This window comes from Eubalaena glacialis, chromosome 4 (genome assembly GCF_028564815.1).
Source record: "Eubalaena glacialis isolate mEubGla1 chromosome 4, mEubGla1.1.hap2.+ XY, whole genome shotgun sequence".
Taxonomy (NCBI): Eukaryota; Metazoa; Chordata; class Mammalia; order Artiodactyla; family Balaenidae; genus Eubalaena; species Eubalaena glacialis.
In genome coordinates this window covers 183,740,257-183,768,011 of record NC_083719.1, presented here as the reverse complement: position 1 = coordinate 183,768,011, position 27,755 = coordinate 183,740,257, and the positions used below count along the sequence as shown (strand labels likewise).

At 52.8% G+C, this 27,755-nt stretch overlaps 1 protein-coding gene and 1 non-coding gene across 10 annotated transcripts; one reads left to right on the top strand and one right to left on the bottom strand.

Moving 5' to 3' along the window:
- Positions 1-798: 798 nt before the first annotated feature.
- CHAF1A (chromatin assembly factor 1 subunit A) lies at positions 799-27,755 on the top strand. Of its 9 annotated transcripts, XM_061188872.1 has the most exons (16): positions 799-1,002; positions 3,678-3,728; positions 5,022-5,887; positions 11,446-11,502; positions 14,049-14,278; positions 14,514-14,574; positions 15,048-15,116; positions 17,563-17,789; positions 18,295-18,463; positions 18,623-18,703; positions 19,182-19,274; positions 20,015-20,267; positions 20,917-21,187; positions 21,284-21,407; positions 26,614-26,710; positions 27,284-27,755. In XM_061188872.1, exons 1-16 carry the CDS (start codon positions 951-953, stop codon positions 27,382-27,384), a joined length of 2,802 nt encoding a protein of 933 aa, XP_061044855.1. In that variant the 5' UTR covers positions 799-950; the 3' UTR covers positions 27,385-27,755. The 9 variants fall into 9 exon arrangements, with proteins under 9 accessions (XP_061044855.1, XP_061044850.1, XP_061044858.1 ...); XM_061188867.1 differs by having other exon boundaries at positions 20,917-21,407; XM_061188875.1 differs by lacking the exons at positions 26,614-26,710; positions 27,284-27,755 and adding an exon at positions 26,747-26,823 and having other exon boundaries at positions 21,268-21,407.
- LOC133091613 (small nucleolar RNA SNORA28) lies at positions 2,576-2,699 on the bottom strand. Its single transcript, XR_009700947.1, has one exon. It is a non-coding gene; the product is annotated as a small nucleolar RNA SNORA28 (small nucleolar RNA).

The following is a 27,755-nucleotide window of genomic DNA, read 5'->3' as shown; positions in this document are numbered from 1 at the left end:
CTGGGGATACTGTGATAAGCGATTCCTGCCCTCATGGAGCTAATGACAAAAACATAAATGAATTCATTAACCAATAACACGCTAATAAATAAACACAAGCTGTAATTGCTCCAAGAAAAAGAACAGTGTTGTAGGAACTTCATCTTGTTGGGGGTTGGGGAGGAAAGGCTCCTCTGGGGTTTCAATCTAAGATCTGAAAGTTAGGTAGAAATCAACCAGGAAAAGAGCTGCGGAAAGAGTGTTCCAGGCGAGGAAACAGCATGTGCAAAACCCTGAGGATTAAACCAGAAATATCCATGTCATTCATTCCCTCTGAATATATTTACTGCCTCTCAAGTGCTTCTGAAGCGATGCCCAGAGTTTATTTAATTAATTTTATTTTTATTGTTAATATAAAAATAATTTATAATTTTAAATTGCTGTGGCTGTATTCGGCCTATGTCCCATTAGGATAAAAAAACTTTAGTCTTCAGCTCAATCGCAGCTTCAGGTTGCCACCGGCGCCCTACGTAAAGCATTTCGTCATGGCGTAGAGCCTGACCCTCCCTCCTCCCAGAGACATAGCCCACGAGCTCAGCCAATCACAGTGTCGGGCTCTCAACTTGACACCACCCACCACCAATCGCAGGGCGCCTGCTCCCTGCCAGCGACAGGCGGCCGAGAAGAAGCCCGCCCACCGCGGGAATATCAATAGGGGAGCCATGGGAGCAATGGAAGCCTCGGCTCTCGCGAGGATGCTCCCTGAGCTCCCCTCTTCCCGAGGAGGACCGTCACGTGACTCGGCCTCACCCAATCCGCGCGTGGGCCGCGGGGGTCGCCGCGGTTCCCGCCAAATACGAGCGCGGCGGCCGCGGCAGCAGCGGCGCGGGCGGGAGGGCGAGCAGCAGCGGCCGCCTGAACGGAGCCCGCGCCTCCGCCGCCTGAGGGGAGCTCGAGACGCCGCCGGGGCAATGCTGGAGGAGCCGGAGTGCGGGGCGCCGGGCGCCCGCGGAGCGGCCGCAGGTCGGTTCCGGCCCACGCCGAGGGGAAGGGGGGGCGCGGCGCGCGGCCTGTGCGGGCTGAGGCGGCAGTTTGGGGGCCGACGGGCCTCCCGGCCCCGGGCCCGCTCCTCCCCGCCTGGCGTTCGGTCCGTGGAGCCGTTAACAATCCCGAGGAAGGGCCTTGCAGTCCGAAGGGCACCCTCCTTGACGTTATTGTTGCAGCCGCAACCATTTTTTTTTCCGGCACTTTTGCGTCAATTTGTCTTTCCAGAGCGCTTTGCGGTGACGGGTGTGTGTGTGGCCAGGAGGGGAAGCTGAGGCCCAGGGAGGCGAAAGGGCCGGGTTTGCAGGTTACCGAGTGTGTTTGTGTCCCCTGGACAAGTTGGACCCTGCAGCGGTCCTGTGGCCGGGTGGGGAAACTGAGGTCCGGGGTCACACGGGCTCGGGGACTAGAACAGCTGCGTCTGCGGGTCAGGGCCAGCCCAGGTAAGCGGCCCGGATGGTAGGGGTCTCGGGTTCTTGATGCTGCCGGATATGCATGGTGAAGACCTGTCTTTCTGCTTCCTGTGTCTTGGGAGGGGGCTTTCTGGCGCCTGGCAGGCCCCCAAAACGTGGGGTGGTGAACCAAGGAAGACCAGACGGCTTGTCTCCCCTGCTTGACTCCCATTTTACCCCCAGTACTTAGCACAATGCCTGGCACATAATAGGTGCCCAGTAAAGATGGGTTGGTTGAATGAATTAAGGGTTGGTAGGGACATCAACTAGTTTAGTTCAGGGTTTTTCAACCTCAGCACTACTGACGTTTGGGGCCATCCTGTACGCTGTAGGGTGTCGAGCAGCATCCCTGACCTCCACCCATTAGATCTCAGTAACAACCTCTTCTTCCCAGTTGCGACAACCAAAAATGTATCCGAGGCATTGTCAAGGGGCCCCCTAGCTGAGAACCACTGTGCTAATTGTTTCCAGACTTCGGGATTTCAAAGAGACATAGAATTCATATAAATAAAGTTGGGACTGATTGTCAGTTGACCCATTAATCATGTTTAATTAAAAAATTTTAAAAGCACCATCTGTTTTGACCATGCACCATAAAAGAGAAGGATGTTTTAATGCCAACTAAAATTAGGAGGGATATAATCTCAGGATAAAGAGCAGTGGTAAGTTTATACAGAAGTGTTTGTTAATTTGTATGTGTACCTTTGAACATCTGAATCCCTGGATGGGATCCCTTTTTATGTCGACCTGAGGTTGCTTCTGGGCCCCGGGTCACCTCTGTTCCACTTGCATCAAAGCTGGTGGCTCAGGGCCATGCCAATAAATCCTTGTGGTTGTCCTAAAAATAAATTTAAGTGGCTAAAGATTATGTATCCTTCAGCTGACGGGAGGAAATCCACGTTTTTGGTAACTGAAAACTTGAGAATGATATTATCTTGAAATAGGTAGAAAGGAAATGTGAGCCTCTGGGTACTTTTCTTATATTCCAAGCTTGGAAGTGAGGAGAGCAGCTTCATCTAAGGGCAGCTGAGTTTTTTAAAAGGCCCTGATCTGCTTTTATTTATTTATTTATTTATTTATTTATTTATTTTTTTATTTACACTGTTTAAGTCTATATAACGGCTTGTCTCACAGAGAAGAGAACACCAGAATAGGTTAGACTTTCTTGCTATAGCAAGCTCAAATTGTGTCAGAGTTTTGATCATCTGCCACAGAGTGTTGCTTGCATCCTGATCTGCTTTTAAAAAATACTCACTTGTATGTATCTTTTTTAAAAAAAAAAAAAAGTAGATTGGCCAAAATAACTCAACTAGACTTTTCCAAGCCAGATCTAGCAGGTGTCAGCTTCTAAACTTATTCTAGCCATTTGAAGATATTTATCCAAAGATTTGGTTCTATTTATAGTCATTTCTGCATCAGCTTTGATATTGTGATGCTTTTTTTGAGATTTTTTGTGTGTGCGTGCAGGAAAACATTCTCCCTTATCACTTCTTGACAGCACTTCAGCTCCAGCTTGGCAAGCGTGAAATGCTTTAAGATGTATTACCTTTTATAAACTCTGTTTTGAAAGAAAATAAGCCCTATTCTAATATTACAGATTTGTTGGTGGGGAGGGCTTGATTTGGAGGAGGATGATTTGGGTTCATATGAATGGTGAAATCAGTGATACAACGTTTTCTCTCATCTCTACTTTTAGTCAGTCTTCTTTTCATTGTCCCTGTTACTGTGTTCATTGGTTTTCCACTATGTGCCAGGCCCTGAGCCCGTGCCACAGGTACAGTCTCCCTGCTGTCATAAAGCTGGCGTTCTGATGGGGGAGGGGGGAGACATAAACACAGAAGTCTCAGAGTGATAAGTGCTCAAGGAAAATAAAACGAGATGTGATGGTGTCCAGGGCAGAATTTCTCAACTCATTATCATTTTTGGGCCAGATAATTCTCTGTCGTGGGGTGCAGTCCTGTGTGTTGCAGGATATTTAGCAGTATCCCTGTCCCCTACCCACTAGATGCTGGTAGCGCCCTCTCTCCAGTCATGACAGCCAGAAATGTCCTTAGACGTCACCAAATGTTCCTGGGGAGGTGGGATTGGGGGCGAAATCAGCCACACTGGACAACCACTTTGTACACAGTAGGTACTGCATGTGTGTTTGCTACTTCATTATTTCTAGCACTTAATAACTTATCCTTTGACACTTATTCACAGCCATGGATTGCAAAGACAGACCAGCTTTTCCAGTCAAGAAGTTAATACAAGGTAACTTTCTGGGAATGGGTTAAATATTTGTTCCTGGTTTATATCCTTCATTGTCCTCTCAATTATATTTTCCATTCCCCTTGAGCAGAGGCCATCTCTTGGGGTCCCCAGCAGAAGCCTCCAAGGGGCTGAAGGGGAGAAAACAGTTGCATCTTACAACTGGAAGCTGGGAAACCCGTTTCATTACACTATTGTTGCCAGGAGCATATCCAGAGGTTGCTGCCCTTACAGTTGGATTTCTCTACTCCAGCACTATTGACATTTTGTAATGTTTTTGTCATGGAGAGCTGTTCTGTATACTGTGGAGAGTTTAGCAGCATTCCTAGCCTCGTCTCCCAAGTCGTGACAACCTTTAATGTCTCCAGACATGGCAGGCACAGCTGCCCCTGGTTGAACAGCGTTTTACCGGAAGTGTCCCCAAATCCTTTCGTGTAAAAAGGGGAATGGATTTACCCTTAGGCCAGGTTAGTGGCTGTACTGTATAAAAAAGGATGGTTTCTGGTTTTCAAAGCTTGGTTACCTGGTTCCCCTGTAGCAGTTTGCCTTCTCCTGTGTCAACTGATAGCAGGTTTGGTGTTGGTGGGAATCATATGAGGGGCAACCATCTTCTGAGGTTAAAGAATCAGGGGCAAACCGTAGAATCCAAGGGCATGATAATTTTATAAACTGACCAAAAACAGGCTTGTTTGTTGAGTCTATTACATTAGAAAATAGTTAATAAGATGTTTGGGCATTTGAGTACATGTGGACTCCATGGGAAGTCACTCACCTGAACTTCCTTACTCTCTTGAGGTGTGGCTGTGTATCTCTTGGAACCAGCCAGAAGGCTGGCATGCAGTGGGAGGGTACTTGTTTCATTGGCAAGAAAAGCTAACAGCTTGGGATGCTGGGAGCAGAACGAAATCTTTCCGCAGATGGATCTATCTCTTTCGCTTTTCAGAGCCAGATGCACTTATTTTCAAACGAGATTTCCACCCATAATAAATAACTTTGGAATTTGAACTGAATCTCAAACAGATCAGAAAGTGTCTTCTCCTTTGAAATTCTTGCAATGTCCCCGCTATGAAAGCTTGTCAGTTTTTTGTTTGTTTGTTTGTTTGTTGCTTTTGCTTTTAGTTAGGATGTTGGAAAAGTACATAATGAGAAGATAATCCCTTTTTAGACTTTAGAAATTCCCCCCACCCCCAAGCACAGCAAGGTCGATTACTCATTGAGCACGTGGAATATTAAAGCATTGATTGTCACTCTTCACACTCTCACTCAACAGACGGCCTCCTTCTCTTTTGGTTTCAGCTCGTCTGCCGTTCAAGCGCCTGAATCTTGTCCCAAAGGAGAAGACCGACGACGGGTTGGACGACATGGGGGGCGCTCAGGGTGCTCCTGTGCAGGGTCACGTCCCTGGTTTAGAGACCTCTTTGGACCACTTGGAGGACAACTGTCACATAGGCTCCGACATAGATTTTAGGCCAAAACTTGTCAACGGGAAGGGCCCCTTAGATAACTTTTTAAGAAGTCAAGTCAAAACCAGTATTGGCCAGACTGTGGTCACAATCGATTTGACGGAGGACTCGAGTGACCCACCGGACGGCACCGTGGTCCACGATAAGCTAAATTCTGCAGCCTCTCCCTCCCAGGAGAATGTAAACGGGGTCACAGACGAAGCTGGAGATGACAGGGGGCTGCCAACGGTCAGTCAGAAGGATGAGCTGGCGTTTCCCGAAGAGGCCCTTTCAGACCTCCCGTGCAAAACGGAGGCGGGGGGTGCTGACTCGGGGGGCGTGGAGAGGAGGGGACTCGCACAGAAGGGCTCGCCCCAAAGCTGCCCCGAGCTGACCGGTGGCCTGAGAACGTGCCCCGAGAAGGACCAGGACGGCTGGAGCGGGGCCAGGGGCAGCCTGTTCAAAGGGAAGGTGCCCGTGGTCGTCCTGCAGGATATCCTGGCTGCCAGACCCCGAGCCGAGTCTCCTCCTGCCACACCTCCGGGCCAGGCTGTGCCCTCCGAGAGCGAGGCGCTGGAGTCCAGCCCCGAAGAGGACTCTGTCCTGAGCCATTCGTCCCTGAGCTCCTCCTCTCCCACCAGCTCACCCGAGGGGCAGTCTGCGCCCACCAAGCAGCACAGCAGCCCTAGCCCCCTCCCCGCCTCCACACCCGTCCGCAGAGTGAGTATCTCCCCCGAATCAGTGCCGTCGGAATCCAGAGGCTTCTGGGTACGGCCCCTCACTCTTCACCCAGGGACGCTGTGTCCCCCAGATGGCTAGCGGCCGAGCAAGTGGTGCCGGAGACCGAGTCCTGTGACTTTCCGGCATCGAAAGCCATTGGGGTGTTTGGTTGTGTGTACGTTGTGATGTGCTGATGGTTCTGTGAGTAGCCGGTGTGTCGGTGCCATCCTGGTAGCCCTGTTCACACCTAATTAACGGTGCTGGTCACCTCAGCCACTTTAGTGACTAACGGGTGTAAGCGGGCGGCTGTGACCCTTGACTCAGCCTTTAGCTTCAGCTCCCTGCACGCCTCCTGTTCCAACACAGACTCGTAGGGCCGTTGCTGTCAGTAAGCAGTCAGTAAGCGTTGGTGGAGAGACCCCAAGACGGCAGGAAGAATAAAACAGGGGCATTCTTTAGGGTCAGCTCTTGTCAGCATGGCCTGCCCATCTTAAAAACCTCACCCAGAATGGCGAGAACAGGAGAGTCCTGGCACCATGTTTAAGGACCTGGACGGGCGACTTTGGAAATGCCTGTTTCTGTTACTGGCTTCCGAGCGGCACAGTGGCCGATGTCTCTGTTCTCACCTGTCCTCGAGGTCCCGTGGGTAAAACTGATAGAATCAGTCAAGAATACCAAAGCATAGTGAACAGTGTTCTTTGGTTTTTTTTGGTTTTGTAGCACTTGTGTTTGTTCACATCAGGCTTTCACATAAGATTGGATCCTGGGGTGGGTTGTTCATTTGCTAACTGTACCTGCTTAGTCTGACCATAAACCACCAACCTTGATTGCTTTCTAAAATTCGCTCTCTAAGGGACTAGTTATTTTTCTAGATGGTTCCATTTCTTGTCTTTTACCTCCTTGAGGAGATTGGAGAACAGGAAAAATGGCTTCCTCTTTAGGTACACAAAATATCAATCAAGAGTGGGGTCGTCTTTTTTTCTTCTAAGTTTCTAAATGTGGCAGACTGACATACTCATTTTTTAAACTTCCATCTGAGCTTTTACCCAGACTCTCAAAATCCGAGTTTGAGTCCCTTGCTGTCAGCCATCTTGTTCTGTTCTGTCCATCCAGTTGCTCAGAATCCTTCCAGACTGCTGCTTCTGCTTTGCAGAGCTACTTTGTCACATGACTCATGGCAGCCAGTGAACCTGGAGAACAGGACATGTACATATGTTTCCATTCTCCTTAATAGCTTCATTTTTTTTTAAGTTTGTTTTTATGCCCATAGCCAAGCCTGAGGACTTGGAAGCCATGCAATTGGGCCTTGTCACAGAAGAGTGTTACTTCTTGTCCGCTGGCGTGAGTGGCCATGCAACACCTGAGCACGTGAAACCAAGTGTGCTGCGTTTAGGAAATCCTGCCTCTGAGACGCTCAATCTGGCTCTGAACACAGGCTTGGAGTTTTGAGGTGTTCTAGAAGACAGTGTTACCACACAGCTTTGCAGATAATTCACACTGCAGGTGGTGAAGCCTTCAGGCCCCCCCACCCCCACCCCGCCACCCAGCCTGTGGCAGGAAATCGCCCCAGTCACCCACAGGATGGGAGTAGAGCCCCATGACTTTGGGTGACAACACAGGTATGAGAGCGAAATGGAATGACCACCAGGAGGTGCCTGAGGGCCTGGCGGAGACAGCCCACCTCCAGCCTCACACACTCAGCTTTCCAGTTTAGCTTCTCACCTTTCGGGAGTGCTGGATTTCCTGGTTGGTTGGTTGGTTTCATGGTTGGTACCTGACTTTCACACCTTTCCCTGCTGTGGGCCCAAGTTTTTCCTGACCCCTGTGACTGTGGGGGAATACTATTGTTCTTCCGTTTTCCCTCTCTGTCTCCTCCTCCTCCTCTCCAGACTGTAGGCAGACACTTGTTGAAGGCTTACAGATTGTTTCCTATTACCATGTCATGTGTGTGGTTTTTGTTGGGCTCTGTTAGTTCTGGACTTGGAATCGTAAAATCTCTGCATTTGGAACCCCTAAGCATTTGCTGGTCCTCTATTGTGTGTGTGTGTGTGTGTGTGTGTGTGTGTGTGTGTCCCCTGAGAGAGCTTTGTTTCGTTTTTGTTTTTTAATAAATTTATTTATTTATTTTTGGCTGCGTTGGGTCTTCGTTGCTGCGCACGGGCTTTCTTTTGTTGCGGCGAGTGGGCGTCTCATCGTGGCGGTTTCTCTTGTTGCGGAGCACAGGCTCTAGGTGCGCGGGCTTCAGTAGTTGCAGCACGCAGGCTCAGTAGTTATGGCTCGTGGGCTCTGGAGTGCAGGCTCAGTAGTTGTGGCACACGGGCTTAGTTGCTCCGCGGCATGTGGAATCTTACCAGACCAGGGATCGAACCTGTGTCCTCTGCATTGGCAGGCGGATTCTTAACCACTGCGCCACCAGGGAAGTCCCTGTTTTGTTTTTTAAAGTACTCCCAGGTATCTAGAGAGTCCGACTTTGAAAAACAATTTAGGAACACCTTTTTGAGATAATCCAGGGTCTCTTGATTAGCCAGAACGTGGCTATTTGTCATCAGAGCTTTTTACCACCTAGGATAGAACCATTTCTCCAGTTTGTTTGCAGTTAGATGTGTAATTCAGCCTACATTATTGATGACTCAAGATTATTGTTCCGTAAAGGATTGTGTGGATACGGTGGTGTTATTGGAATCTGTGGCTTGCCTCTGTACAGACGCTGGAACTGTTTCCCAGGTAATTTAAATTATACAAGTATTAAATTCTCCATGTTTAAAAAAGATCACTGAAACACTGCAGCCCCCTTTGGCTTTTTTCTGTCCCCCAGGTTGCCACTATCTTCATCTTATATTTCTCTGTGTGGTGTGTATGTGAGAGATCCCTAGGAATAAACAGTATCATTTTTGTTTCTTTACATGGGCTGTATAGTGTAAATATGTTTCTTTTTCATTCCAGGGTGTCTTAGCAATTTTTTACATTGGGATGGGAAGATCTCTTTTTAACTGCTATATCATACGCTGATGGTCCCGTGATGGTGTGGATAAACTGCAGTTTGCATAGTCATTCTCCTTGATGGATATTTCTGTTGTCTCTAATTCTTGGCCTTGACAGACAGTAATTGTCATGAGCTTCCCTGAGTTGTTAAGTGGAACTGCAGGCTCACAGGAATGGGCGTGTCAGTTTTTGCCTGCTCTCAATCCCCACATGCCTGGACCAGTTAGGGTCGTGTCTCCCCTCCGCCTGCTGTCCCTCCCCTGCTGTCAGGTTTCTAGCTGCTGCGGGGCCTGTCCACAGCCACCTCTCCTCCCCTCACTTACTGCTGCTTACTTGCTCTGGGCCTAGAAATTAGACCTCCTTAGGTATCACATCAGAGTGAGTGGGCCCTAGGATTCTCCCAAATAAAGTGCAGGAATTTTACCTCACAGACGTGGTTATATCTGCCTTGACTCTTTGGGGTAGTTGATGTGTGTGTTTCAACCTCATTGTGGAATCCTGGATCTTGTTTTTTGGTAGCTGAGTTCCAGGTCAGTAAAATGTGTGGCCTATATTTTGAGAGAGTTCTATAAATACTTGGGCCAGAGGTCAAGAAAATTAAAATTATATCTGTTCAGTAAGGTCTATCTGAGTGCCTGGTAAAGCAATAGAGATACTAGTTTTAAATAAAATCATAACTGCTCTGGTTGTTGGATATCGTTAAGCCAGCTCTTGGTAGTCACGTCAACTCTCTCATTCCTGGACTCACAGCAAAGGGGAAGATTGTGAAAGGCACTGATACTGCAGCTGAAATTCAACAACAGATGCGTCTTGCTCCTCAAACACCCTCATATAGCGGTCTGGCAGTCACGTTTGGTGCTACCATCTTTGAACACAAAGGACAACGATATAGACACAGCACCTTACAAGTCCTGCTGTTAAATCCTTTCTTGTGGGGCTCAAGTCCGCAGGCTTGGCAGGCCAAGTGGATGCTGAAGAGGCAGATGCTTTTTCTTAAGCCCTTGGTAAGACGGCTTTGGCGTTTCTGTGGACGCCTGCGCAGTGAGGTGGGATTGAGCACTCTGCCAATCACATGGCTTTCACATGACGGTGCGCGGCCCTCTCCTGAGGGAAGGCTTAGTCCAGAAAGGACTCGGTGCATCCTGAGTAAGAAGGATGTCTTAATCTGTAGTTTTCTTTGGTAGGAAGTCTTAGGGCGAGGCTTTCCCAGATAGAGGAAGCACTGTTTTTTACATAGTTTTGTTGGCATGTCAGACAATTTCAAGAGAAATGGGCTTTCGGTTTTTCAGCTCGTCTCATTTTCTGGTTGCCTCCTCAAGTCTAAAATGAGCCCGGGTGGGTATTTCTTTCCAGCCTGAATTCTCCCCATTGGTCATCCATGCAATGAATGGTCTGTTCGCCAGGATTCCCTGCTCTGGAGGTAGCTTAGGCCAGTAGCCTGGACTCCTTGTGCGTATTCCTACCTGGGACCATTTAGCCAGCACGGCGAGGCAGTCCAGCCGTGCGTCTTGGTCAGTCCTTGTAGCCCATGCTCAATTTGAAGCAGGACGATAGAGAATGCTGTGCTCTAGAACACAGGGGTTCTAGACCAGATTGCCACCTCTGGCCAGCTGACCTTTCTTCCTGGGCGTTTACTCTGTGTTCTAAGAAACAGGGCTGCGCTGGGCAGGGGGTACAAACATGGGAATCCAGCCCATACATGTGTCTTACTTGACTCACGGGGTGTTGATTTGTAGACATTACAGGCCAGGCAGACCTTGGAGATAATGCGGATTTGGTTCCAGACCCCCACAGTAAAGCGAGTATCACAATAAAGTGAGTCACGTGGATCTGTTGGTTGCCCGGTGCATATAAAAGTTATGTTTACGCTATACTGTAGTATACTTAGTGTGCAATAACATTATGTCTGAAAAAAGCACATACCTTAATTAAAAAATACTTCACTGCAAAAAACGCTGCTGTCTGAGCCTTCAGCAAGTCGTTATCTTTGCAATAGTAACATCAAAGATCACTGACCACAGATCACCATGACAAGTATAATAATGATGAAAAAGTTTGAAATGTGAGAATTACCAAAATGTGACATAGAGACACAAAGGGGAGCAAATGCTGTTGGGAAAATGGCATTGTGTTGGTGTGCCTGTACTCGCAGGAAATTTCCACTGTCAACCTCTCCGGGGAGAAGCAGAAGGGGCAGCAGCAGTCCTGGGCTGTGTGCCTGTAAGACTCCGTCCTCTGTGGCCAGGGCGCCTCCTCTCCAGGTGCCCACAGACCTACCACTCTGTGTCTCCCTGACACCAAGGCCCCTGGCTGTGGCTTCTTATTTCCAGCTTGGCCTCCTACGTTTTTTGGTTATCTGCCTCCGGGTCTCCCCTTTTATCCCCACGTGCGTTGGAGTTTATGACCCAACTAAGAAGTTTTGGTTCTGTTTGCTGGAACTGGTCACCCGAAAAGGTTTTCACTGTTGTTGTTTTACATTGTTTCCTCCTTGCCCTCCCCAAGGACTGTGCGGTATGTTAAACGTGTTAAAGTGATTGAAACAACCTGTGTTTACAGATCAATGTCTTTCCTTTCAGATAAGTAAGAAATTGGTCAAAGGCTCTGCAGAGAAGAACAAGATGAGACTGCAAAGAGTAAGACATGTCCCCTGAAATAGAAAGTTCCCCTGGTGCGCTTTTTGCAGTAAATAGGAAGCAAAGCCCTTTGCCCTTCTCTGGCCCCGTTTTCACTCTCCCCTGCTTGTTCTGAGCATTATTTTGATTCTTGCTTCATTTTGCATAACTGGGCCTCGTGCTTATGGGTTGCATCATTTTTAGGTTGTTGAATCCTAAGGTTTTGCACGTAGGCTTTTCTAAGCTCTTATTATAATTAGTACTGACTGTCGTAATAGTTGGGCAGCCCCACTGTAGTTTAAAATTGCCTTAAAAATAACCCAGTGGCTCTCCCTGCGCCCCAGCCTCCTATGCGCGTAGATTGAAGTTCCATCCCTTCCCAGGCGCTGTACCGTGGTGGCCCCTACATCAGATGGGTGATTACTGTTTAGTGGTTCCCTGCTGAGTCTTCCATTCTGTTATCTGGAGGTCACCACGTTTCACGCCCAGCAGTGCAGGGACCTTCTTCCTTACTGGATGAATTGCAGGGAAGGCCATGGCCTTCTTCCCCGACCAGCTCACGGAAGGGGCGCCGATGACAGTTGGCTGTGCGCTCACCAGGCATTTCCTGTGCCGTCTGCCTTATGGCTGTGTTCGATTTTTGTGGGTCAGGTTTTGATGGCTTTTTTAGAGTTTATTTCATTCTTCATTGTAGTTTCAGAGATGGGCACCTGCGGGGCGGGAGTGGGGAGGGCCTGATTCCAGAAGCCTCCTGTCCTCGTAGTTAGCAGGGGGAGACTCCTCCTCACCACCCAGCACTCGCGGCTGGTCTCGTTACTCACTCGATCCAGAACAGCCCCTTCTTCAGGTATCCCACGAGTCACGTGCGGAGGGTACCTGGCAAGGACGTTCTCAGATCTCTACCAGCATGCCTCCATGGCTCTTGTGAAGCGAGCAAAGGTTGATCAGGGCAGAGGGTGGGATATTCTCTAGGGACACGGGCATGGTCATAGGCCCGTACCAAAAGCTGAGTTGTCGGGCTTCTGCCAAAGGTGAGAATCCCATCTTTGGTGGTTCCTGTCCTTGAGAATTACCCTGCGCTATGTTAGAAGGTAATGCCCTTCAGTCCGGGAGGTGAAACTTGTTTAATACAAAATCAAAATTATATAATAACCCAGCGCCCCAGGCCACATACGAATTCTTTGGAATGAGGAACTGATGTGATTAAAGGAGATGTTCCCACTTTAAAGAATATCCAAGAAACTAGCTGTTTCCTCCTGCTGGTGATGAAACGGCACTGCCGTAGTCATAGAGATCACTCTGGGTCCTTTCTTAACATCTGACCTTTTCAGATCCCAAGAAATGTTTGTTCGTTTTGGGTTTATTTATTTATTTATTTATTTATTTATTTATTTATTTATTTATGGCTGTGTTGGGTCTTCATTTCTGTGCGAGGGCTTTCTCTAGTTGCGGCAAGTGGGGGCCACTCTTCATCGCGGTGCGCGGACCTCTCGCTATCGCGGACTCTCTGGGTGCGGAGCACAGGCTCCAGACGCGCAGGCTCAGCAATTGTGGCTCACGGGCCTAGTCGCTCTGCGGCATGTGGGATCTTCCCAGACCACGGCTCGAACCCGTGTCCCCTGCATTGGCAGGCAGGCTCTCAACCACTGCGCCACCAGGGAAGCCCCCGTTTTGGTTTTTTGAGAAATGGTTTTAAAGATAAAAAGAATTTTTTCTTTTGAGAAATGGCTGTAAAGATTAAAAAAAATTTTTTTTTTGCTTTTATTTTTTAATGTGTTCTCATCTGCTCCTGTTTGTTTGTTTTTTTAAAAAATATTTAATTAATTAATTTGGTTGCGCCGGGTCTTAGTTGCAGCAGGCAGGCTCCTTAGTTGTGGCATGTGAACTCTTAGTTGCGGCATGCATGTGGGATCTAGTTCCCTGACCAGGGATTGAACCCGGGTCCCCTGCATCGGGAGCGTGGAGTCTTATACACTGCGCCACCAGGGAAGTCTCAGTCCCCCCCCCCTGTTTTTAAGACTTGCTCGTCAGGTTCCCCCTCCTTGTCTCATCCCACTCTCCCATTTCAAGAGAAAGAAAAGAAACCCTATTGTCTGGAATAGTTTTGGGGGGACGGGAAGGAAAATGTTTTTGTTTTGAAGGTAGGGAAGCAAAACCTGTGGGTGTTTTTGTGTCTTTATTTCACCACAGCTTTCTGAGCAGATAAATGCAGTTCAGACCCAACAGCAGGTACCCGGTGTAGGCAGCCTAGAGGTGCTTACTTAATCTTTTTTAATTAAGTAAAAATTAACCCTCATCCCACGTTTGAAGACGGTGTCTTAAACGTATATTACTTTGAATTGCCCAGAAGGTCCTGTGGCAGTCGGCTAACCCTCATCGCCTTTCTCATGACAGAAGGAAATGTAATGGACTGAAAAGTCCCTTCTTTGTAAGGACGCTGACCAGCAGGCTGCTCCTGGGGCTGGTTCCTTCGTGCCTCCCCTCCGCTTGCGCACGGCCGCCCCCGGACCCCGGCGCGGCCCTTCGTGGCATCCGCGGGGCTGAGCTGTGGACCGTCTCCCGTGCAGGATAAGGAGCGCCTGGGCAAGCAGCTGAAGCTCCAGGCCGAGAAGGAGGAGAAGGAGAAGCTGAGGGAGGAGGCCAAGCGGGCCAAGGAGGAGGCCAGAAAGAAGAGGGAGGAGGAGAAGGAGCTGAAGGAGAAGGAGCGGCGGGAGAAGCGGGAGAAGGACGAGAAGGAGAAGGCAGAGAAGCAGCGGCGCAAGGAGGAGCGGCGCAAGGAGCGCCAGGAGGCCCTGGAGTGCGTGCCCCGCCCCCTCCCCTCCCCCCGCCCCCTCCCCTCCCCCCGCCCCCTCCCCGCCCCCCGCCCCCTCCCCGCCCCCCGCCCCCTCCCCGCCCCCCGCCCCCTCCCCTCCCCTCCCCCCGCCCCCTCCCCCACCCCATGCCGGCCTCGTCCCCATCTGTCTCCCGGGGACGATTGCCAGGCATGGGCTGGGCCTGTGCTGGTTGGTGAAGCTGAGTTTGATGTCTCTTAGGGCTAAGCTGGAGGAGAAGCGGAAAAAGGAAGAGGAGAAGCGGTTGAGAGAAGAAGAAAAGGTAGCATGTTCTCCCAGAACTTGCATCTTCCTGTGTGTTTGAGAAGCGGGGTCTTTTGCCTGATTACTGCTGGATTTCGGATATCGTCCCAGAGGTAGTGGGAAGCGGGGCCGGGGGCCCAGGGACTGACACGTGCCTGCTGGCTTGACATCCCGGTCCTTCTGCAGCTCTGACCTTTTGAGACTGCCTGGTACCCACTTGTGGGTTTTGAGAGCTAACATCAAAATAATGCTTTCAACCTAAAAATGCTTGGGGTTCAGTTCTAGGGGCTTTTGCATGTTTTAAAACAGTTTCTCGGGACTTCCCTGGCGGTCCAGTGGTTAAGACTCCGTGCTTCCAATGCAGAGGATGCAGGTTTGATCCCTGGTGGGGGAACTAGGATCCCATATGCTGTGCGGCACGGCCAAAAAATAAAAAAAATTAAAAAGTTTCTCTTCATTTCTTCCTCATCCTCCTCTTCTCTTACGTTGCAGCGCATTAAAGCCGAAAAGGCGGAAATCACGAGGTTCTTTCAGAAACCAAAGACTCCACAGGCCCCCAAGGTGAGCAGCTGGCTTCCTTTGGCTTTACTTTTGGCCTTTGTCAGGCTGTTCCTTTTGAAAAACAAAAAGACGTCTTCTGACCCACTGGCTCTGCTTTCATCAGGAGGGGCCTCCGCTTGCCCAGGGAACTTTGATCTCTGGTAGGGCCTGGAGGTTCGATATCTTGTCATTCACTATGTGCTCAAAAAGGCAAAAAGTGGCACGTTTGCTAAAACTGCCAAGCATTTAGAGGTTGCTTTGTCAACAGTTTTGTGCTGGGAGCCGTGTGGGAAGGTGTAAGGGAGGAAGACCCGGTCCTCACCCTCGGAGATTTTCTGCTCAACGTAGGAGACAAGGTTGAGCATAAAGCATGTGGGATTCAGCACAGGATTCTGCTTCCCCATCTGCCATCCGGTCACCTTCTAGACCATCCTCTGCCTGTGGAGACCCCAGACCTCCATCCTCCCCCCTCCCTCCATGCTCCAGAGGTGTGACCCACCTCCTCTGATGCAAGGGTGTCCTTCCAGATCTTTCTCTGGGCGCGTGCATCCCTTCGTATATTTGTGTATTTAGGTAACAAATCATGAATTCATTATGTTACCGCTTTGTTCGCTTAGCCCTATCTTGGATTCTTGCCATGTTGGCCTCTCTTCATTCTTTTTCGTTGCTGCATAAAGTGTCATGATGTGGGTGGCATCATGGTTGATATCCCCCTCCCCTGTTGATCCCCCCAAACGGTGCATGGATGTCACCAGCACACCTCTCGGGACGCGGACTTGCCACTATGTCCGGAGGACACAACGTTGACAGAGTTGTATTTGTCATTGTCCAAGTGCCCTCCCAGCAGGAAATGCTGATGGACAGTCTCCCGTCCCCACAGTGCATGAAAATACGTCCTCTCCGCCTACTTACTGCCAGCACTGGATGTGGCGAATTTTCTTATAACTGCCGACCTGGCGGGTGAAAAATACGTATCTTTGTTTCACTTTGTTTTTCCTTGATTCTCAGTGCAGTTGAACATCTTTTCATCTTTGCTTGCCATTTTATTTCTTTTTCTGTGACTTGCCAGTTCCCGTTTCTTGCCCATGTTTCTGTAGGATAGGGTTTATCCCGTATCTGTGGCTCTTTATATACTCTGGGTTTTCATTCTTGGTGGGGTACACTACACATACTTCCTTCAGTCCATTCCTTCCCCCTTGACTTGTTGATAGTGTCTCGTACAGAAATTTTTCGTTTTAATGTGAACATTTTTATTCTTTTATCGTAATTGGCTTTTGCTTCAAAAGCCTTATGTATCCTGTGGTTATAGACATGTTCTAATTTTTTCCAGGTTTTTTTTTTTTTTTAGCTTACGTTTTGTTTTTTTATGTTTAGTTCCTTAGCTTAGCTGGAATTCTTTGTGCCCGTGGATTCGGGCGTGGCCGTAATGTTTCCCTGTACGGATACCCGATGTTCCCAGCAGCTGTTAGTGAGGAGAACAGTCTGCTGGTTCTTGGCCTCGGCTGTGTGTTGGACTCACCAGGGAGCTTTAAAAATCACTGGAGCCTGGATCGCATCCCAGAGAATCTGATGGGCCTGGCTTGGGCATCAGGATTTTCAACAGTTCCTGGGTGACCCTGTCATGCGACCCACAGTGAGGGTGCTGGCCTCAGCTGTTGTTTTCTTGCTGGGGTGAAAGGCTGGCCTTCTTATACCCAACCTCAGAGACGTACACGCTCCTCCTAACCCCCCATGTTGTCCTCACTTGCTGCCACCCTCGGGATCCGCTGACGCAGACGTTCACGATGCTGAAGGAGCTCCAAGAAGGGAACTCAAACCTACCAAGGTTGGGAATTTCTGGAGGTCCAGTGGTTAAGACTCTGTGCTCCCAATGCAGGGGACACAGGTTCCATCCCTGGTCAGGGAACTAAGATCCCACATGCTGCCTGACACCGCCAAAAAAAAAATACCTACGAGGGTTTACTGAGGAGGATTCTTAGGACACAGACACCCGTGTTTCAGGTTTACGTCAGGCTTCAGCTCTGTTTCGAGTCATCTTGTAACAGTGTGGCGGGTCACTCTCCTAGGTCTCTGTTTGCTCATCAAGGTCTAATTATTTTTTAAAAAAAGAAATCCAGTGAGATCTGTCCTTTTCAGGAGTACTGATCAGCGAGTTCTGACAATGTACAGGGCCCTGCAGCCACCTCCGTCATCAAGATGTAGAGCATTTCCGTCCCCCCAGACGGCTCCCTCCTTCCACCACAGCCCTCGCGGCTGCCGACACGGTCTCTGGCCCTGTAGTTTCGCCTTTTCCAGAAACCCATGCAAATGCCATCAAGCAGCGTGTGGCCTGTGTATGCGTCTCCTCTGACCTCCCAACCTGAACGACTCGAAAGCACCGGGCCTCGTGTCCAGCGGCTCCTCCTCACCGCTGCTGTGTGCGGGTCTGTCACAGTAGGGGTGCCATCACGCCCCTTCTCCATTTCAGACCCTGGCTGGTTCCTGTGGGAAGTTTGCCCCTTTTGAAATCAAAGAGCACATGGTCCTCGCCCCTCGCTGTCGGACCGCCTTCGACCAAGACCTCTGTGACCAGTTAGACCAGCTCCTCCGGCAGCAGAGCGGCGAATTCTCCTTCCTGAAAGATCTGAAAAGCCGGCAGCCCCTCAGGTCCGGACCCACTGTGGTTTGTAACCAGAACACAGACCTTTTTAACAGGTTGGTGCTGGCGGAGACCGCCGTTTGCCCGTTGGTGATGTCAGAGAGCCCTGGGTGGCCCGGGCAGACCCCTGCGTTCTGGTCGCTCCTGAGTCCCGTGGCCTTGGCTGGTCCTCTCCCTCCCGGGCCTCAGGCCCCAGGCCCCAGACTCGGCTGCTTCACCAGACCTCTCTCTTCCGGCTTCCCCTGAGCCTCCGGAGTCTCCCGGGTGCGGCGGCTTCGCAGAAAGCCCTGCTTTGGAGAGTGGGCTGTGTGTGCCGGCCTCCCGGCAGGGCAGGGACATTCCCCCACTGTTGCCAGCTTACCCGTCACACGCCGCCTTGGTGCGCGCTGTGGGGCAGCTGCTGGACAGTTGGGCTTCTCCCTCTCCTCGCGCCAGGCCCCTGGAGTAAACGCTAGCCTGCCTCGGGGCCGCCCGTCACGGCCCGCCGCCCTGGGGGGAAGGCCGCTGGTGGTGGGCGGGCGTGCCACAGAAGGGCCTCTGAGCGGGGGTCTCTCCCCTCAGCGACGTGGTGATCGTGGAGAGCAGCAAAGTGGACGACGTCCCCGAAAGGAGGAGGTTTGGCAGGATGAAGCTGCTGCAGTTTTCCGAGAACCACCGGCCGGCCTACTGGGGGACGTGGAACAGGAAGACGACGGTCATCCACCCGAGGGACCCCTGGGCCCAGGACCGGGTGAGCGTGCGGGCAGCTGCTCCCGACCCTCTGCGCTTCCTTCCCAGTGTGCCCTTCTCACTGGGCTCCGGGAACTCCCTGAGTGTTCTAGCCTTCGTGCTCTGCCTTTCCCTTCCGCCCCTGAAGACGACAGTGACCACCGCGTGTTTGCCCCCTCAGGACCTCCTGGACTACGAGGTGGACAGCGACGAGGAGTGGGAGGAGGAGGAGCCGGGGGAGTCCCTCTCCCACAGCGAAGGGGTGAGCGCGGCCGGGGGAGTCCCTCTCCCACGGCGAAGGGGTGAGCGCGGCCGGGGGTGCTGCCAGCTTCCGGCCCGAGAGCCGCCGCGGCCCGGGCCGGGCTCCCTCACACTCAGCGTCCGGCTTTACGGCCGTTCTGGGAAAACCTCATTGGGTGGCAGTAACCTGCCTGGCGGTGGACGGGGCGGCGTCCGCCCGCTTCTGGGTGGGCCCGCCTGCTCGCTGCCTCACCGAGGGGCCCACCGCTCCCGCTGCTTTACGTCTGGGCCTTGCTCGTCTGTGTCCTGCCTGACCCCCACCCCCGCTGGAGCACGATGGGGCTGGGTCATGGGAGTGTGGCTGACCCTCAGGGTGTGCATAGGAGTGAGACTGGAAGCAGCAGGAGGCTTTTTCTTTCTTAGATGTTCACAGGTTAAGATTTTACGTGAAGCATGTGTTGTTTCCACACATCATGAACGTACTTTTTTCTCTTCTTGAGGATGACGATGATGAGGTGGGAGAGGATGAGGATGAGGACGATGGTTTCTTCGTGCCCCATGGGTACCTGTCTGAGGATGAAGGAGTAACCGAGGTGAGGGGTGAACGGGGAGGGGACGGGTCCGGAGCTTGGTGGCTGCCGACCTGGGGGTGGTGACATAGGTCTCAGCCCACCCCCACGGCCGATTCCACATGGACCTCGCTCCCCACAGCCTCAGAGGCTCAGCGCTCCCGCCCCCCGCAGCTTTCTCAGTTCTGCCAGATGGTGGGACTGTTGAGGGAGCCATTTCTAGGGCTCTGAAGGCCTGCCGGGTCGTGGTGTGTGGGTAGTGGGGAAGCTGACAGGGCTGATGCCACTGCGGGAGTGACTTGTCTCAGAGCCAGACTTGCGGGGCCTGTGTTCTTCATATGTTTCCAGCCAACGAGGCAGACAGGTCTCGTTGGGCCCGCAGTGTATCTGCCTTAGACAGTGGCACCAGTCTGGGGTGGGAGAGGGCCGGGCATGGTGATTTCAGCTTCAGGATCACATGTTAACCAGAAAACCCACAGTGGCGTTAAGAGGCTTACTGGCGAGGTAATAAAAAATACCTGTGACTACCCAGGGATGGCCAGAGGGGGCAGATGCACCTAAGGCACCGAATGGGGGAAAGTGCCAGTTATCGTTCAATCCGAAAATGCTCTCTGCCCGTTTCATCACCCGTCGGGGGTTGGAAGCTGGGTGGGCACCGTTCCTCGCCGGCCCGCCCCTGCACGTGCTCTCACTGCCCCAGAGGCTGGGATCACGGGTGCCGGGGAGGGGGACCCTGAGCGAGCGTCTGCTCTCTAACCTGCAAGGAGTGTGCCGACCCGGAGAACCACAAGGTTCGCCAGAAACTGAAGGCCAAGGAGTGGGACGAGTTTCTGGCCAAGGGGAAGAGGTTCCGCGTCCTCCAGCCCGTGAAGATCGGCTGTGTCTGGGCGGCCAACAGGGACAGCGGAGCTGACCTGAAGGTGCTGCAGCAGTTCACGGCCTGCCTGCTGGAGACCGTGCCCCCTGAGGAGGAGCAGACGCCCAAGGCCTCCAAGAGAGAGAAGAGGGACCAGCAGAGTGAGTGCCGGGGACGGGTGGGGACGGAGGGCTCGGGCTCCCACCTCCTCCAGGCCCGGGGCAGGCAGGAGACTTCCTAGGCACGTGGCGTGGTAATTCAGAAGTTCTTCCAAAAAATAGCCAAAGCCAGCGCTTGTTGAGCACATGTGTCCTTTCTGTGACACTCACGAGAGCAGTACGGGGCAGCCACTTCAGTCAGCCCGTTTGCCCAACCAGCACACACATCCCTAGCTCTTCAAAGCCTGGCAGGGCCTGCCACTCAGAAGGAGAACGTGAGGACTGTTACTAAGGAAACAGGTGCATGAAGTGAGACATGACAGTTTATCCCAACGAGTCCTGCCTCCTGAGGCTTGGGCCTCAGAATCTCTTCTGGAGCAAGTTCATGTGTCTTAAGTCCACCCATAAAAAGCCACCTGCACTAAACCTATCGTGGTTGGTCATTTCGTGATGTCAGTAAGCATTTTGCTGCTCACCTTAAACTTCCACGGTACTGTGTGTTGATTCTATCTCAATAAAACCAGAAGGGAAAAAAAGGCCACCCGAAGCTGACCGTGTTTCTCGGCCTCGGTGACAGATTGGGGAACCCAGGTGCCACGTTTATTCCATCCCGCCCCGAGTCTCATCCACCGTGTCCCCCTCTCCCTGCCAGTCTTGGCCCAGCTGCTCCCGCTGCTGCACGGGAACGTGAATGGCAGCAAAGTGATCATCCGGGAGTTCCAGGAGTGCTGCCGCCGAGGACTGCTCAGCAAGGACGCCGGCAGCCCTGAACTCAGCGCCGCCAGCCCCCCGAGCCCTGGCCCTTCCCGCCCACAGACCCCCACCGCCGGCGAGGACACTGCCGTCCCCTCCAAGGCCAGGCTCAAGCGGATTATTTCTGAGAACTCGGTGTATGAGAAGAGACCCGACTACAGGATGTGCTGGTACGTCCACCCACAGGTGCTAAAGAGCTTTGCCCAGGAGCACCTGCCCGTGCCCTGCCAGTGGAGTTACGTCACCACAGTGCCCTCGGCCACCAGGGAGGACAGTGGCAGCGTCCCTGCCCCAGGGCCCAGCCAGGGGACGCCTGTCTCGCTCAAGAGGAAGTCGGCGGGCAGCATGTGCATCACCCAGTTCATGAAGAAGCGCCGGCATGACGGGCAGGTGAGACCCCGCAGCGGCTTTGTTATCTTTAACAAACTTTCTTTTTAGAGCAGTTTTCGATTTACAGCAAAATTGAGGTGACAAAACTGACCAAAATTGAGGGGAAGGTACAGAGATTTCCCGTGTGCCCCCTGCCCCCGCCACGCACAGCCTCCCCCAGTATCAGCGTCCCCAGCCAGAGCTGTGCGGCAGTTGCAACTGATGAACCTACATGGACACGTCACTGTCACCCAGACTTCGTGGTTTACTAGCGTTCACTCTTGGTGCTGCGCGTCCTGTGGGTTTGGACAGATGTACGAGGACTTGTATCCAGCATTACAGTGTCATACAGAATAGCGTCACTGCCCTAAAAACCCCCATGAGCCGCCTATTCATCCCCCCCTCCCTCCAACCCCTGGCAGCCACTGATCCGTTTACTGTTTCCATGGGCTTCTTTCACTTAGTCGTGTGCCTTTAAACTTCTTCCCTCTGTGTTCATGGCTTGAGAGCTCATTTCTTTTTAGTGCTGAATAACATTCCACGTCGTGGCTTTTGTTTAGTTTTTGCACTCATTTAGCACAGTTACTAAGCACTTGCTCTGCACTAGGTACCCTGCTAGGCCTTGTAGACAGTGGTGAGCAAAACACCATCTAATGGGAGACACAGACGGGGGTCGGTGGAGCGGACAGCCAGCCACGTGATTGCAGCCTGACAGCGCGTGGAGGAGGAAGCACGTGGCCCCATGGGGACATGTGTCGCGAGGGGCTTGCCCTCGCTTGGTGGTGGGCGGGCTTCCTGAGAGACGCTGGTCCCCAGAGTGAAGTCTCCAGTGCTGCCTGGACACCCAGAGGCTGGGACCCGAGCCTCAGCCTGGGTCCACGTTTGATTGTTCTTTCTCTTACTGGAATGTGGGCGTGAATGAGTCTCATCTTGTAGCTACTCTTACTGGAAACCTTGTGGTGTGAGCACTGGGTCCTCACTCTTTTCTTTTCAAAAGATAGATTTTATTCCTTTTATTTTATTTACTTTTGGCTGCATTGGGTCTTCGTTGCTGCGCGCAGGCTTTCTCTAGTTGCGGCGAGCGGGGGCTACTGTTCGTTGCGGTGCGCAGGCTTCTCAGTGCGGTGGCTCCTCTTGTTGCGGAGCACGGGCTCTAGGCACGCGGCCTCAGTAGTTGTGGCTCGCAGGCTCTAGAGCGCAGGCTCAGTAGTTGTGGCTCACGGGCTCAGTTGCTCCGTGGCATGTGGGATCTTCCTGGACCAGGGCTCAAACCTGTGTCCCCTGCATTGATAGGCGGATTCCTAACCACTGTGCCACCAGGGAAGCCTCTGATTTTTTAAAAATCTTATTTATTTTTGGCTGTGTTTTGGTTCTTTGTTGCTGCACATGGGCTTTCTCTAGTCGCGGTGAGCGGGGGCTGCTCTTTGTTGCAGCGCGAGGGCTTCTCATTGCGGTGGCTTCTCTTGTTGCAGAGCACAGGCATGCAGGCTGCAGTAGTTGTGGCATGCGGGCTCAGTAGTTGTGGCACACGGGCTCAGTAGTTGTGGCTCGCGGGCTCTAGAGCGCAGGCTTAGTAGTTGTGGTACACGGGCTTAGTTGCTCCACGGCATGTGGGATCTTCCCGGACCAGGGCTCGAACCCGTGTCCCCTGCATTGGCAGGCGGATTCTTAAGCACTGCGCCACCAGGGAAGCCCTCCGGGTCCTCACTTGAGGCAGGCGTCTCACAGACCTAGAGATGTGGGGAGACTTGATTTTATGAGGAGGAGCTGGGTCTTCCACTCACATCCCGGGCTCTCCTCGGGGGCGCTGCCACTCCATGAGCTGCTGCTGAAGGCTGGGTGGTGACGGAGACAGAGGGGAGCCAGCGTGCGCCCCACCCCCACCTCTGCCCCCCCGCCCCCTGCTCCTCTGCTGTTAGTTAGTGTGTGGCCATTGGGGTGAGGAGGCCGGGGGGGGGCGGGGAACAGCTCCTGGAGTGACGTTTAGCCTTCTCCCTGCGGCCCGCAGACTGGTGAGGTCTCGGGTGCGACGTAAACCTGCTTCCTAAACTGTCACAGCAAGAGGGACCGTCAGAACCGTCCGGTGTGGTCATGCCGGCTGTTCCTGCCACTCCCCAGCCCCTGTCCCTGTGAGGCCAGTGGACACGGCTTGGTACTGGGGGAGCCCACCTGGTGAGGAGTTGGGGGCCCCAGCCCCACAAACACTTCCCTCCCTGGGCCTCGACCCAAAACAATCCGTTACGTGTTCAAGCTGTGTTCAAGCCGCAGAGCCTTTTCACGGTCGATGTCATTAGCCAGACAATCTTAGCAGGACCGCGAGTGTGGCTGCTCTGGTTGAAACTGGCCAGAGAGCCCGTTTGAAAGGGGCTGGGTCTGGAAGACCTCCTTAGTGTCCTTATCCAAGCAGTGTTCGTGGGCTCCTGCCCCCATCAGCCCTCCCTTAGATTCTCGCGAGAGACACAGCTGTCTTCCTGAGCCCCTCTCTGCTCTTCCTCTCCTGGTGTGGCCATCCCCACGCGTGTTCATTGCCTGTGTTTCTCTACGTGAAAAACGACTGTTTAGCCCTTATTACTTTCCTCACGCCAGGCACTTGACGTGGATTCTTACATTTCATTGGTTCTTCGTTGTTTACTGAGCTACCAGGAACGAGAAAATGCTCCCACATAAACTGGGTGCCCCTCCCCAGGTGAGAGGGGTTGATTCATGAGAGTCAGTGACGCCTTTCATCCCACAAGACACACGTGAACAGCAGTCAGTGCGGCTTCACCCCATTCACAGGCCTTGAAGAGGCGCCGTGGTGTGGCGGGGACTCACGGAAGGCTACACAGCCGGTGGTTCTGGGTGTGCTGGCCCCAGCGGTTCTGATTCAGTGGGTGTGGGGTAGGTGCTAAGGTCTGCAGTTTAAAAGCCCCTTCTCAGGGAATCCCGTGGGAAGGCCCCAGGACCACAGCGTGGCCCAGCACAATGGGTGCATCTAGGGAAGGGAAGCTCAGAGCACCGGCTCTTCAGGGCGGTGGGGAGTCATCCCCGCTGCTCCTCTGAGTGCTCGAGGTGGGACACCCTGCTTGTGACAACACTTGGTCCCCTGGGACTGTGCAGGCCTCAGGTATAAAGCCCCCTGCGTTACCTTTAACTCATGGGAGTTTGTCTCCAGCAACAAGAAGTCCGGAGCTTGTGAACATTGTCGTCCGGGGCCAGGCACCTCCTGTCGCACTCCCTCCTGCTTTAGTTTGTGGCCTTGTCTTCATGGTGGCAGAACGGCTGCTGCACCTCCAGCCAGCAAGACGAGGATGGCCAAGCCCACCCTGGGGAGGATTCCCGTTTGGCTGGAGGGGAGGCTGACTTCCACCTTATCTTTCTGGCTGGAATGCTCTGGCATAGCCACCCCAGCTGCAAGAGAGGCTGGTTCAATGAGACCTTGACCGACAAAATGCTGGTTGATTTGGAAGGGCGGGTGGGAGGATAGCTCTGGGTGTGCGTTGAGCAGGGCCTGTGCTGCACGGCGCCAGCATAAAGTGGGAGCTACAGGTGGTAGTTTCTGAGGTCAGGATTGGAGGAGGCCTGGGAGCATGCGGAATGCTTCCCCTTGCGTTTTGGTAAAGCCACTAACTGATCCTTCCACATGCTTGGGGGTAATTGTTGCTAAACTATAAACGCATATGAATAGTTTAGCTTGGGTTGGGTTTTTTCAATTTGTGGGAATTCGAAAATCTTTTCATTTAGAGTTCAAAGTAGCCACGCTACCTTACAGGTTTACAAGGTACCATGATTTAGTGAATCGAACAGGCTGAGGTCAGGTGCCAGTTCTGCCACCAAGTGTGTGTGTGGCCCCACGGCAGCTCAACCCTTCAGCCTTGGTCTTATTTTTACATGGGCAGGGGCTGCATTTGCCCTTTCCAGTCTCCATGCTTTGTGGTTCAGTGTCTTCCTACTCCGGAGGCTCACTTTCCGGCGCTGCACCCTCCCCTGCAGTAGTGACAGCAGCGTGGCGAGCTGTCCCGTGGCCTTCAGCGCAGCAGGACTCGGGGGCGCTGTCCGTAACCCTCACTTCAGAGGCTTGAAACCTGTCGCGTGCCTGCGGGGCTGTGGGCGGTGGTTCCTCCGAGAATTCCTCATTCATCTGCTCTTGGCTTCCTGTCTGGAGGGCCCAGGGGCTGGGGAGAGGTCTAAAGAGACACATCTGTCCCATCCCTCACCCGACCCAAACCAGTACCTCCAGGGCAGCACGGGGGAGAGCTGCGCTGTCTGTTCGTCTTGGCCAGTCAGCTCTCTTGAAACAGGTAGCTGGAAACTGCCCACAGCGTCCCCAGTGGTGCCCCTGCCTGCCTGGGGCCATTCCTGCCTGGGTGGCTCCCAGCCCAAGGAGCCCAGCGTGGAGCTTCTACACTAGCACTGAGGGGGCTGCGAGCTTGAGCCCTGTCTGCCGGCCAGGCTGGGGAACTGTGGGCAAGGCGGACAGCCCTGGTGTGCTGTCGTCCCTTTTCCAGGCAAACGGAGACTTCTGTAGCAGAGGAACTCCAGGAGTGTTTTGAGAAATAGCCTCCCCGCGGAAGTAACCCCAACTCCACCGCCTCTGCTAGCTCTTTGTTCATGTACAGAGTGCGAGCCGCGTGTGGATGGGTGATGTATAAAATCGGTCCTGTTACTTTCCACAGTCCGTCTCTCTGTCCCCTCTGGTGGAAGCCAATGAAAACAGCCTGGGAATCTCACTGGAAATCCTACCCTGCGTAGAGCCTTCCCACCCCTCCCAACCCCTGTCCACAGGGTGCAGATGGTGTCCTCATGGACAGAACTGGTCGGAGCCTCAATCAGAGGGAGAGAGTTAACCAAGCATCAGGCGGAGGGGATGAAGCTGTTGGGCAGAGAAGAAAACACTGACCAACTAACTTCTCAGCCACTTAGTCCAAATAATAATTCAGAGAAAGTGTGTGCTTTATCCATCTCTCTTTCAAACCAAACCGGAAACCCAGAGTTCTAATTCAAAAACAATAAACAAATTATTTTTGTAATCAGGTAAATAACAGTGGGGGTAGTTTTCAGAAATCTGAACATAATTAGTTCATTTGAGAGAACTCCCCCAAAGTTTCCTTGGATCATAACCCATCAGACAGACTCCTCAAGATGGGTGGAGGAGGTCAGGAGTAGGGGAGCGGGTGGCGGGAGGGGCCACACCGTCCCTGTCTGCTGCTGCTGCCGCTGCTGATGGCCGTGTGCCTTGTCTGTTCAGGTCGGAGCTGGGGACCTGGACGGCTTCCAGGCGGACACAGAGGAGGAGGAGGAGGAGGAAGGCGACTGTGTGATCGTGGACATCTCGGATGTTGGGGGTGAGAAGGGTCCCAAACCCTCCTCTTTTCCTTCAGGCTGGCAGGAAAGGGAAGAACGGTTACGGTCACTCTCCCGCTCGCCTCTTGTGACTAACGGGGACTGAGTGAGGAGGCCCTGGAAGGCGCTGGGCGGGCCGGTCTGATGGTGGTGCGGGCAGTAGGCTCCAGCCCAGGCCCTGGGCTGCCTGCCCTGGTCTGAAAGCTGCATTTAGGAAACCAGAGATCTGAAGGTTGGTGGTGATGAGCCGTGTCAGGGAGGGAGGGTCTGGGGTGGGGCGCCCGGCACTGGTGAGGGGCAGCCTCTGAACCGAGCTTCCCAGGGGCAGTGAGCCCCAGGCCGGCCATCCTCGGCAGCATGAGCTCCAGCAAGCCACTGGGCCTTGCCGCCCACTTTCCTCATCTTTGCCACGGGCTTCCCCTGCCCTGGAGGGTCAAGGGTAAAGCTGCTGTAAAGTGCCATGGAAGCACACGGGCTCGAGGTGGACGCGGCCGAAGCTCTAGTGAGGAGCGGGCAGCCTGCCCGGCCCCACAGTGGACACGGCGGCTGAAGCCCCTCCCTCTCTTGCTTTGCAGACATCCAGGCCCCATGTGGAACCACTCCTGGAGCTGGGGGGTCTGTGGGAGTGGACACCAGTGAGAGCCTCGTGGCCTCCAGCTTGCTTGGCCCCTCCTGAGCGCCCCGACTGGCCTGTGTATGTACGTAGAATGGTTAGGGTATTTTCAATGCCTCTCAGATACTTGAAAGTCCCGATTCCTGTGTAAAGAGCACTTTGTCCTGCTTCGCAGACCTCCCTGGAAGTTTGGAAAGTTTTATATAGGATGCTTGATTAGTTCTTTTTGATATTTGTAAAAATTTCCCCCCCAAAGCTGCATATTATTCTGTCCCTTAATAAAGCATTATTGTGATGTGATGACCTGCACGGGGAAAGCCTGGTTGTGCTCTCCGGACCCCTGGCAGGCACTGTGATGAGATGCTTGTAAATGAATTGAAGCCCCTCGGGTGCGGTGTGGCTCCCGGACCTGACATGGATGTGTATAAACTATT

What these genes read in the sequence shown, in the direction of transcription:
- CHAF1A (XM_061188867.1), top strand. Translation starts at nt 951, where the DNA reads ATGCTGGAGGAGCCGGAGTGCGGGGCGCCGGGCGCCCGCGGAGCGGCC. An exon ending in GAGCGCCAGGAGGCCCTGGA is followed by an intron (nt 14,279 to 14,513) that starts GTGCGTGCCCCG and finishes GATGTCTCTTAG; the next exon opens with GGCTAAGCTGGAGGAGAAGC. An exon ending in ACCCCTGGGCCCAGGACCGG is followed by an intron (nt 18,464 to 18,622) that starts GTGAGCGTGCGG and finishes TTGCCCCCTCAG; the next exon opens with GACCTCCTGGACTACGAGGT.